The sequence below is a fragment of the Mastigoproctus giganteus genome, chromosome 2, assembly GCF_048544385.1.
Source record: "Mastigoproctus giganteus isolate SK-2022 chromosome 2, ASM4854438v1, whole genome shotgun sequence".
Taxonomy (NCBI): Eukaryota; Metazoa; Arthropoda; class Arachnida; order Uropygi; family Thelyphonidae; genus Mastigoproctus; species Mastigoproctus giganteus.
Window position 1 is genome coordinate 6,286,834 of NC_143576.1, and position 13,320 is coordinate 6,300,153.

At 35.0% G+C, this 13,320-nt stretch overlaps 1 protein-coding gene across 1 annotated transcript in view; it reads left to right on the forward strand.

The window, feature by feature from the left end:
• Positions 1–13,320, forward strand: part of Set1 (SET domain containing 1) — a 334,241-nt gene that overhangs the window by 237,166 nt on the left and 83,755 nt on the right. The window contains 1 exon segment of the mRNA XM_090389307.1: positions 5,124–6,181. Within this exon segment, the coding sequence (XP_090245433.1) occupies positions 5,124–6,181 (1,058 nt within the window).

Below are 13,320 nucleotides of genomic sequence, written 5' to 3' on the forward strand. Positions count from 1 at the left end.
GTCCCTTTCCTTCAGTACTGGGTTTAGTTGAACTCCACCAAGTGAATAAGTTATTTTGGGATTACTGTTTCCCAGGTATAATACCTTACACTTTGTTGGATTAAAGCATGGCTGCCGTACTGCAAAAACCTTGGGAGGTGCATTATGGCCACAGAAGCTGATGCGCCAACAACTACAAAAAAAAAAAAAAAAAAAAAAGCAGAGCTGCCATTTTTCTGACCATTCCTGAAGTCTATCTAGGTCTCTCTGAAGAAGCTCAGCTTGACAGTGATCATTAACTACTCTACCAATTTTAACATCATCAGCAAATTTAGACATCATGCCCTCTATTCCTTCATCGATGTCGTTTATGAAAATTAAAAACAACAGTGGTTCTAATTCTGATCCTTGGGGAACCCCACTTCTTACATCAACCCAATCTGAGGACTAACCATTTCTCACAACCCTTGGCCTCCTGCCCTGAAGCCATCCCGATATCCATATAAGGAATTTCCCAGTGATTCCAACCTGTTCCAGCTTATAAAGCAACAGCTCATGTGGGACTGAGTCAAAAGCTTTGCTGAAATCTAAATAAACAATGTCGAAATTATTCCCTAAATCCAGCTCATGAGTGACCCTTTCAGAATAGCGAACCAGATTTGTTAAACATGATTTTCCCTTTACAATTTCAATTCTATCCAAATGATCCTGAATTCCATCCTTGATCATTGCCTCCATGATTTTCCCTACCACTGAAAAGTTAGACTGACAGGTTGATAATTTGCCACTTCACTCTTAGAACCACCCTTATGTATGGGAGATACATTGACACTTTTCCAATCCAGCGGAATCTCCCCAGAGTCTAGTGATGCTTGCATAATTAGCCTCAATATTTCAATGTACTCACTTGCTGCCTCCCTTAAGATTATAGGGTATATTCCATCAACTCCAGGAGCCTTACTGGCCTGTAGGCTCGAAAGTTTTTTTCATTAGATAATTTTGCAAAATTTCAATATCATTAATTACATATTTTTCAACTTCGCTCTCACAATTTCCCATTTCCATAAAAAAGTTTTTCTTGTGTAAATATCGATGCAAAATAACTGTTGAGTTCATCTGCAACGGCAGCTGGTGTATTTCATACTATCCCCTTTTCCTTACGTAAAGGTCCAATCTGGTTTGTCCTGCTCTTCTTAGTATTTATGCATGTGAGGAATTCCTTATCCTCTCTCGTTGCTTTGTTTGCTAGCGATTTCTCATAAACTGTCTTTGCCTTTCGAACCTTTTCTGTGGTGTTCTATTACAGATCATCTTGTAGCTGTTATAGGCTTCAGTACTTTTTATTGCTTTGTTACTTTTCCATGCCACCTTTTTCTGCTCAACTATTCATCCAACTTGGAACCCTCCTCGTGGAGTATTTTTTTAATGGTAAATACGCATTCAAGGCATCTGTGATAAATATTTTAAAAGCATACCACAGTTCAATTGTATTCGTTCTCTGTGCGATAACTACCCAGTTAATAGAGGCCATGTAGCACCTTAAGGCATCGTAATTTCCTTTTCTGAAATTAAAACCCATTTATTTGCCTTTTACTACTGCTACCTCTGTCATCATCATCCACCGTAGAACTCCGTGATCACTTCCTGCTACTGGTTCCTCTACTATCAGCCCTGTTATGTCATCTGATTCATGGGTGATGATGAGGTCTAGGATATTCTTTTCTCTAGTACTTTCCCTGATATGTTGATACAAATAACAGTCATCTAGTTGATTTAAAAATTTTGTTCCCCATGTCGAGCTTCCTTCCCATTTTCTCCAATCAGTTAGAGGCAAATTAAAATCACCCATAATAAGACCCATTCCATTTGCATGTAGAGGCTTTCATCATAATCTTCACAATCACCTGGTCTGTAGATTACTCCTACTTGCATATTATACCCTTGTTTCCAACTATCTCACATCATACAGATTCTATACTAGCACGTGAAACGTCTGAATCCGGGAAAGCTATCGTCACACACAGGCTGCTTCTGATAAGAAGCATTACCGCACCATCCATTCTGTGTACCCTATCCTTCCTAAATACATTATACAAGCCGTACTGAAACTCATCATCCCCTATTTCCAGGTGGCACCACGTTTCCATAAGCCCTATTATGTTCGCATTACTTGTTTTAACCAGCAGTTCGAATTTACTCATTTTATTGACGACACTTCTAACATTACTATATAAATAATTAAGACTTACTGTTCTTGTATATTTAACAACCCTAACACAACCCTTGAAGTTTTTTAGGCTCTCTTCCCTGGCATTAGCTATCCGCTCACTTGAAACATTTCTGCCCCCAGAACATCTAGATAATATGTCCAGTTGGGGAAACAGATAAGAACTCTTGAGATATGTGCAAGAGTTACTTTGACCAATATTATCAGATAAATGCGTGTCGGTATTACCCACATCCCTCCCCCCCCAACTAGCAGTTTTCCCGAACCTTTAAGGTATCCTCAATAATACTGGCAAAAACTCTTGCACCATCTTTGTTCAAGTGTATCCCGTCTCTACAAAACAAATTGCTTCTACCTACAAGTGTGGGCCAAGCTGATAGAAAATTTCCTCCAAAAGCCTTGCAGAGTCCTTCAAGTCTTGAGTTAATCCACAAGGCTTTTAACATATAATCCCTCCTATCGTGTCTGGGCAAAATTGCAGGCACAGACATTATGGCCTGGCTCGTGACATTTCCTCAGCATGATCCTGTATTTTTCCAACAAATTGTCAGATAGTGTACGTTTAATATCATTAGTCCCGACATGAATAATACTATTCTCTTTACCTCCCTTAAAATCTGACAAACTGTTGGTGACATCATTAATAGTTGCTCCCGACAGATATGTGTTACTGATTTTGGTGGACACAGATGGTGATCCACTTGTTACTACACCTTTAACTGATGAAGAAATTGCCAAGTCTGTTATTGATAATTTTGCCAAGGACGAGGAAAATAAAGATTAACCTGAATGAATACTAGTTACAAAACTGCAAAATCGTGATGCTGTAGATATTCTGAGAGCTTTGAAAGAAACTGGTGCAAGTGATCGTGAATATACTGTTATACAATATTGAAAACTCTACAAATAGACTTTCTAGTGATAATTTAAAGCAGTCTAAAATAAGTGACTGCTGTATTTTAAATTATAATCATATTACAAAGTATTGTTTAATTAATGTATATTAATTAAGCTAGGTATGTAAGTATAAATTTATTTTTAATTATCTTTCCTGTAGATAAAATTCATCTGATTTTCACATATCATTTAAATAGTAATAAACTTTTGGTAATAAAGTGTAATTTTGTAGTTTTTTATCTTTATTTTTATACCTTGTGGATAATATTCATTGATTTTCACTTATTTGAATTGCTGTTTATTAGAATAAAAATTCAATTTGCAAACATGATCGCTATAACTGCCGCTTACTGTACTTTACTTAACAGAATTCAGGTTAAGTAATTATTCTTTACTTATAATTTTACTCCACCTTTCATACAGACATTCATGCTTTTTATGCAGATATTTCTATGAGCAATGTTTTTTGAATTAGCATTCTACTACTTTATTCTCAACCAGTGTCGTCATTTGCAGCATCTAATTAGCTTCTATTCACAATTAATCTCTGAACTGGTTTTCTTCTTCAATTTGTCTCTTTCACTTCTGTTCTTTGTGAAAATGTTCCTTCTTACATACATAGCACATTCAAAAAGTTCCCAGAATCACACGCTGGTATTTGAATAGTTTGTGCTATGGCTGTAAGGTTCGTGAGAAATTGATTTTGACCTTGGTGCACGTACATGCCGACTGGGATCTGGCCTGACCACTTCATTTGTGTGTCATGACTTATTGTCACGGTTTCAACAGTGCTAACATCAAGTTCTTCTTTTAACTAGGGAAAAGTGCTGCAGAGATTCTGCAAGAAATACAAAGTTTATGGAGATGATGCTTTGAAGTAAACAGCAGTTTAAGAGTGGGTTAACCAATTTAAAAATGGACAAGAAACACTGGAAGATGACCCTACAGTCTTTGACCTCATAAAATTGCAAAAATGTCACAAAGCGAAGGAACTCTTGCAAAATGATAGGCGAATGACTGTTGTTGAGATTGCTCAGGAAGTTGGACTGTCTGTAGGCTCAGTACATACCATCCTGATGTAAGAGTTAGGGATGCATCATGTGCTTCCAAAGTTTGTTTTGTTTCATGCTTGCTGTTGGATGATCAAATAGACTGCTGTAAAACCATCACAGATGGTTTGAAAAATCTACACATGATCTGAGCTTCCTAAGAAAGTGTTCATTGGGAATGAGAGTTGGGCATTTGCCTATGGCCTGGAGACCAAGATGGAATCATCACAACAGCACACAAAAATGTCCCCATGGCGAAGTCTCGTGCAACAAAATCCAACGTCAAAGTCATGCTGATCATGTTTTTCAATGATAAGGACATAGCACACCACAAATATGTAATGGTGGGGGGGGGGAGAAGCATTACTGCCACTTACTACATTAAGGTTTTGACATGTTTATGTGAGAATGTGAGGTGAAGAAGACAATATGTCCAGTCGTGGTGGTGGCAGTTCAGCAGTTCTTGGCTGTGTGACCTTACAATGTCTGAAAATGGGACTTTGGAGTTATTGTTTCACTACAGTGAATGACATCAAAGAAAACACTAAAGTGGCCCTACATGTGCTAAAAAAAAAAAAAAGATATTAAAGAATGTCTTAAAGCTTGGAAAGACCAATCAGTGTGCGTGTGCAGAAGTAAGGTACTCTGAAGGTGATTAGTAAGCCTAACTATTCACTCAATAACACTGTTATTATTACTGTAAAATTTTTGGAACTTTTTGAATGTACCTTGTATTTCTAACAATTAGAGAAATTTTGATTTAACATTAAGGTTAGTATAGGATCCAATATGTAGAGTAGTACAGTGTAGAAATAATATAATGGGAATTATATTATTCAGATGGTTAAGAAAAAATTGATATGCACAAGTTTAAAACTGCCTTTGAACCTATACATACTGTAGAAAATTTTGTTTCTTGTAAGTTAACAATTTTTATTTTATATTTATTATTAATTTTTCTTTGTTTTCAGTGAAGAGGCTCTAGTGAATCAACATGTTGAAATGGAAGATGAAATCTTAAATGATAAGGTACCAGATAAGTGCGGTACTGCAGAAGAAGCACAACACGAATCTTCAGCTCAGAGTGAAGCAGAATTATCTGAGTTGGAAACTATTGAAGAAGGCATGGATACATCTAGTGTTTCTGATACTGAAGAGAGTACAGAAAAATTTGTGCCAAAATTAGAAGCAGAAGAATATATTAATGAGCATTCAGATAAGAAGCAGTCATTTAATGATTTGACTTTAGAATTAGAAGCTTCACATGCCTTAATGGCATTAGCTTCTGGATTTTCAGATTTCCACAATGTGGAGACACCTGTTATTGCTAACAGCATTGACATTTTAGCAGATAGGACTTGTTTTCTCACAAACTCTGAGGATATGCCAAGAAAACAGTATACAAATGAAAAGTTTGAAAATGAAGTTAAACATGAATTGACCAATCACGATACAGATAATAGTGTGGAAGCATCATTATCTGAACATCAGCTCCCAGCAGTTCCAGAATTGAAATATGAGAAAGAACCTGCAGTTTCTGTAGACGAACAAACAGTGCTTGAATTAAATGAAGACTTTGTAACAAATCAATTAATATGTGAACATAGTTATTGTTTACCTCAGCCCGATACTATTAATACCCTTGATGATAAAAAACATTCAACCTCAACAACAATTGATTCAGTAATAGATTCTGTAATAAAAAGTTCTCAAACAACAGTATTTGATCATGAATATACAAAAGCATCCTCCCCATTGCCATTTACTCAAGTTAAAGTGAAATCTAAGCAGAAGAAATCCATGAAATCCAGGGTGTTGAGGTCACTAAAAGAAGTGATTGAAGAAGACTGGAAGAAGCCTGTATTTCATAAGCGGAGTCTTCTGGAAGAAATGAATATTTTATATGAATTTTTAAAAACAGGAATTGACGTTGAGGATGTGCAATACCTTAAAAGGAGTTATGATGCTATGTTGCAGGATGATACACAAGGTTTCTGGTTGAATGATACACATTGGGTAGATCATCCTCATATCCTTTTGTGTAATTTTGTTTTATGTTGATTTATGTTTCATTAATATAATTTATAGAAAGATCCTGATAGAGATTGATACTAGACAATTTATAGTTTTAATGCCATGAGAATGAACTCAGTCACCACCACATGAAGTCTTTTTTAGGATAAAAGGGTTGATGGGTTGATTTACGTACTCTGATTTTTAGATTAATTTTAAACAGAAAGCAATCATGTAAATGTATAATTAAATAATGTATGGAACCCAATTCTAATCTCATTTTGATTTCAGTAAATATAAATATATATCTGCATTCACTCTCATTTCCCCACTCCATCACTAATCCATCTATTTGTTAAATAGACTGTGTATGCCAATAACCTTGGCATACACAGTCTTCATTCTCACTATAGTAAGACTAGATAGAGTTGAATGTTGATTATTTGTGTTTAGAATATTCATAGTGGATTGGTTTACTTTATAAATTAATTGTGCCACAATCTAGTACATTGTTTAATCAGAGTATTAAATATGACTATCTCAAAATGGCCAGAAGCCTTGTCAATTTTTTTATCTGAAAGTTAACAATATGATTGAACTATTGACACCAATACGAATTTTTTAGATAACGTACTGGCATGGTAACATGCACACATAAATGCATAAAATTGACATTCTTTATAATTACTGTAATGAAAGGTTCAGTGAAATGAAATGAAAAGTAATTGTAATAATCACTCATTTAGCATGGTTCTGTATAATCAGACGACTCCGTAGCCAGGTGGGAAGGAGCAGCAGTGCATAGCACACGCTTCTTGATTAGACCGCGGTTCGAGCCCGTCACCACCAAATATGGAGGATGCGGAAAGTTCAGGGAATGACCACCGCATATCCCGGAGCAATATGGCCTTAGTTGCTAATGCTCCTAAAAACCAAAACCACAAAAACAACTGTATAATCACATATTCCACAGTATGGAACATATGATGGATCATTTTATATATATATATATATATATGTGTGTGTGTGTGTGTGTGTGTGTGTGTGTGTATGTATGTACTAAACTTATTTCTTATTATTAAATTTGGTTCTACATGGGTTTGTGGTGACTCCAACTAACCCACTAGTTACATATAAATTAGTCCTGGAATGGATAGCCTAATGTACCATAGATACATATTAATATATAACACATCGAAATTAATGTAAGATTGAAAGAAAACTAGAAAAAATTAATGAAAATTAGCATTCTCCCCCCTGGCCATATATCTGCTACTTCCTGAGGGGCTTTGAGCCCCAAACTAGAAGAATGTTTCATACATACCCATTTCTGTAATCTCTATACCAGTTTTGCTAAGATAACTTTAGGTCATATATATATATATATATATATATATATATATATATATATATATATATATATATAAAATGCCTAATATAGAACTGAGTTTAGACAAGAAGTGTGAGTTGATAGTTGATAGATAAAAATAAGGATGATACGACAGATGCACCTGAATGCACGAAGCAGCAATAAAGGATGCAAAAGTATATATATGCCTGTGGGAATTAGCAGGTCTGAAAATAGTGCGAGGATGGAAGTGAAATTTACATAATGCAGCAAAAAACTAATAGGGGGAAGGATAGTAGAAATTGGAAAAGATGTAGTAGTAGTAGTAGTAGTAGTGAAAAAGAAGGAAAGAATGTGAATATCCTGTATATTATAATGAATTAAGAGAATTAAAGGCTGAATTGAAAAGCCAATTAAAGAAAAAGCTGTAAAGTAAAATAATTATTAATGCAAAGTAATTAAACCAAAAAGGAGAACTAGCCAGCATCAGAAATGGATGGGTAAATTTACCTATAAGTCGAAAAAAGGGAGAAGCATGTATGCAAAAATCTGATGTTAGCTAAAGTGAATATTGATACATGGTCAGGTATTTCAACAGGAGACCACACCTGACCAGGTATCAGGAACTGTGTTTCTGTACATGTCCATATAAGTGGAAGAGAAGCAAATTAAAGAATAAAACTAGGTGGGGTAAAGCAGCATTACTCTTTCAGAATATGGACAAGGTAGTACCAATACAGTGTCAATAATATAAAAATAAGGTAAAATAAGGATAAAGGTAAAATAAAATATAAATAAGTGTTTTCAGAGTAGAAAAAAAAATTTAGAATTTTATTTAGATTTTATGCAATTTTGGAAAAAATATTAGTGTTGAAATTTGGTGAAAAAGTATATAAATTTAATGAATTAAATTTAGAACAAGCAACTGGTATAGGGCAAAGTATTAAATTGAGGATGGGGAAGGGATAAAGAAGTAATTAAATAGAGACAAAAATAGCGATAGAACGAGGATAGCTGGAACATTCGTATTACCTGCTCGTGTCTATAATGTAGAAATGTGGTTGAATACTTTCTCTTTGCCAATGCTACCTTATGTATCTCTACACACATATTTTTATCAAAATATGACTATAGAGATCACTAATTCCTTTTCTTCACAGCTATCTGTTAAGTCTGTTTTTCTACTATAAATAACTATATGCCTGAAGCAGTCCCTAAGGTTGGTACTGCTTTAGATACATTTATCAACACAACCGAATATGTTCACTATATTTTCCCAATTTGTTCCTTCTGCTACGCATTACTTGAAAGTTCCAGGTATAGTTTTTATTCTCTGTTATCTCATCATACTTTCAGTTTCTGTTTTGGCTTATTTTTAGGCCTGTTTCTACTTACACTTTTCAGCTCTTGATTTTTGCTTTTCTTTTCCCTTCTTCACAAGCATTTGGCATTAGTCTACTTTTTATACTAACACTTACAAAGCCTTACTGAAAGGTTGAGCTTTACAACCCCTGCTAGCCTAGTACATTTAATATCTTTTTCTATACTTTTCTTTTTAATTTCTACCTCTACCTTTTTCCCATTTGTAAAGCTATTAACAATACGAACAAGGATGATACAAATGTTCCAGCTATCCTTATTCTATTGCTATTTTCCTCTCTATTTAATTACTCCTTTATCCCTTCCCCCTAAATTTAATACCTTGCCCTATACCATTTGCTTGTTCTAAATTTAATTCGTCAAATTTATATACTTTTTCCACCAAATTCCAACACTAACATTTTTTCCAAAATTGCATAAAAGCTACATAAAATTCTAAAAATGATTTTTTTTTTTCTACTCTGAAAACACTTATTTATATTTTATCTTAGCTTTATCCTTATTTTATCTTATTTTTATATTACTGACACTGCATTGGGGACTACCTTTTCCATATTCTGAAAGAGTAATGCTTCTTTATCCCACCTAGTTTTATTCTTTAATTTGCTTCTCTTCCACTTATGGACACGTATAGAAACAGTTCCTGATACCTGGTCAGGTGTAGTCTCCTGTTGAAATACCTGACCATGTATCAATATTCACTTTAGCTAACATCAGATTTTTGCATATTTGCTTCTCCCTTTTTTTGACTTATAGGTAAATTTACCCACCCATTTCTGATGCTGGCTAGTTCTCCTTTTGTTCGTTTAATTACTTTGCATTAATTATTTTACTTTACGGCTCCCTCGTTTTTAATTGGCTTTTCAATTCAGCCTTTAATTCTCTTAATTATCCACATTCTTTCTGAAGGATATTCACATTCTTTCCTTCTTTTTCAGCTACTACATCTTTTTCGATTTCTTCTATCCTTCCCATTTTGTGTAAATTTCACTTCGATCCTTGCACTGTTATCAGACCCATTAATTCCTGCGTGCGTACACACACACACACACATACACACACAACAGTATTAAGAAATTGAATAAGAGTAGAGGGTGGAGCGTAATTGTAGCGAAAAGGAAGATAACATTAATTATGGATCAGGGACACTGCATAAGCAGACGTACCCTACAGCCATAACATATATATATTTTATGGTATTGAAGGAAGTGTGAAGAAGATATTTTATTTAATCCTATTGAATCTACGCATACATGAGAAGTGAATTCAATGAAATGGATAAGAAATGTAGCATTATGTGGTAGGATGAAGTGACCAAGTAAGATGAAGTGACCAAGTGAAAAAGACAGATAGTTGGCAAAAAACTTAAAATAAGATATGAAAAAGTGACCAAAATAAAACTACGCTGCAGTGTTTTTCACAGATTGTGTCTTCATCAGAGGTCATCCCATCAAAATTATGAGAAAGATGGCAGTGTACTTGCTTCTGTTTCCGACATGTTCTGTATGCTGTGATGCATGTGTGCTGTAGACACATGTTAAGCACTGAATTGGAAATTTTGTGGCTAGAATAAGGTCCAGTTAGTTGTGCCAATAAATGTAATTACAGGTAACTCTCATATAACACTGTAATTAGGTTCCTATAAAATGTCGTGTTGTGCAAAACTGTGTTATACAGGACTAAAAAAAAAGTACAAAAAGGGGGTTACGTTCCAAAAGCTAACAAAAATACACCTTCTGCTCTCTTTAAAAAATCAGTAATCTGGGTTTGTTAGCTTTTGCTTGATAAACCTTTGTGCATTTCATCGTACGAACTAAGCATTTTTGAAGCTGCCTTTTGAACTTTGGGCTCCTTTCATTCAAAGATCTCCATTCAAAAAAGAAGATTCTAATTGCTCGGCTAACTTTATGCCTTCCTGTTTGCTTTTTAGTATAAAATTTGGAAGTTTAGAATTTTCATATTTGCTATCATCATCTGAAATGATTTGGTTTTACCTCCAATACCATTTCCACCAAATCCGCTTCGCCAGCCTCTTTTTCTACCAGTAATTCTTGAACATCTTCAGTAATCCTATCTTTTTTTATTTTTTGGGAGCATAGGTGACTTAGACCATGTGTATATTGTCTATTAATTGCATGTGTCCTGAGGTTTTCTGTTTTGCTGGATACCTTTGCCTGAGACTTAACTCAGCCACATTGTGGCTGAGTTAGTCGGTCTTAGTTGCCAGTATATTTATGTACAGGTTCCACTAGCAGTTCGGCGCCTCCGTAGCCAGGTGGGAAGGAGCAGCAGTGCGTAGCACACGCTGCTTGATTACACCGGGGTTCGAGCCCGTCACCACCAAATATGGAGGATGCGAAAAGGTCAGGGAATGACCACTGCATATTCCCGGAGCAATATGGCCTTAGTTGCTAATGCTGCTAAAAACCAAATAACAAACAAACAACAAACTAGCGGTTCACTAGGAACCGCTAGTGAACCTATACATAAATATACTGGCACGCTGCCATCTTGGTCATTTTCAGTCTTACAAAGTAACGGTAAGTTCCTTTCTTCTTGCCTATTCCTACATTTCGATATCATTACTTAAGTTTTTCAATTCTTTTGCTTGCTTCTGTAAGGTCATCCATGATCTGCATGTCTTACTAATAATAATCATAATTACATTTATTGGCACAACTTAGTAGACCTTATTCTAGCCACAAAATTTCAAATTTTATGCTTAACACATGTCTACAGCACACATGCACCATAGCAAACAGAACATGTCGGAAACAGAAGCAAGTACATTGCAGTCTTTCTCATAATTTTGGTGGATGACCTCTGATGAAGACACTGAAACTGTGAAAAACACTCGAGTCTTATTTTGGTCACTTTTTCAAATTTAAAATTTGAAAAAGCGACTTATTTTAAATTTTTTGTTAACTGCCTGCCTCTTTTTTTATATCTTAATTGGTCACTTCATCCTACCACATATCACTACATTTCTTATCGATTTCGTCGAATTCACTTCTCGTATATACCATACATTCAATAGGATTACACAAAATATCTTCTTCATACCATAAAATATATATATATATATAAATGATAATGATGCAATGAAATTACGAAAGTCTTATCAAACAGGAATGAGCTGTTAGTGTTTATGCAAAATTTATAAAATATATATGAGACCAGATTATGGATCCAGATGCTATGGTAAATGCAGAAAGGACTGGCAACCATAACGAATAATAGACAAAAAGGTAAATATCAGTATATTTGTGAATATGGTAGGGGACTTGAGCTATCAGGTGTAATAACCATGGAAGAATAGGGAAAACCTATAAGTAAAAAATCAATCTACCTGAAATAAAAATAAAATGCAATTAATAAGGGCATAATTATTGTAAGCACCTAATGCTATGGGTCCTAGGACTTTAACTACTTCATCATGGGGTTGGCAGCGAAAATCGTAGGAGCCACGGCAATAGGCCAGGTCTCTGTTTCTGTTATGATGTACATGTAAATGGAATACATATACATTACAGCCAGAAGAAAGAATAAAAAAACTATAAAATACAAATAAAAATGATAAATAAAATCCTGTGGAAAGAGAAGAATGAAATGTAAACTCAAAAAAATCTTAAGAGATGGGGCAAAACAAGAAAACTTACTGTCTGTATGGACCGGCAGATGTTGAAAGTCAATGGTGATTGAAGGAGAGAGCTGAATGTTCACTTGCAGTGTATATATGTGTCAGTTGAAGTAGCCCCATGTTGGGGGGGGGGGAGGTGTGAAATCGTAAACTGGAACTGTACCCGTGTGACGGGAAGAAAGCAATTAAATAGATGAGGCAAAAAGCCAGCAGAGGAAGAAACAAAAACTAAAGTAGTGTGGAAAAGACACTAAACTTCGTAACAGAAGAAACAAGTAGTGATAGTAGAGAAATAGCATCTCGATATTGCTTTCGACCAGCCTAATTGCTCATGAGAAATAAAATGTAGTAAAAAGAGCAGCAGAAAGTAATTGAAATGGAGGTGAATAAAGTAGTGCTCAAGCAGTCCAGGGTTGCAGGCCCATACCACAGATGATCTCTGGACAGATGACTGGACAATTGCCTCATATGTTTAGGTCAATAGTGGCAATGTAAAAGAAATTAAAATCAAAATAATATAAATAAGACAATAGACAGTCCGTAGGCACGAGCTTTCGACACTGTGAGACGCAACAGAGTCAGGGGGGGTATGGAACTATACAATATGTACAGTCCAGAATATAAAGGTTAGCCTACTGACATGATGTTTAGAACTAGGTCGCAGTTTGTAATGTTTTTAAATTTAATAATATTAAATACTTTTTTGAAGTGATGGTAGGGGAAAGCAGCTGGAAATTTATTATGTAGTAATTTATTGTAGACTACTTTAATGTTGTCTGAAAATAGA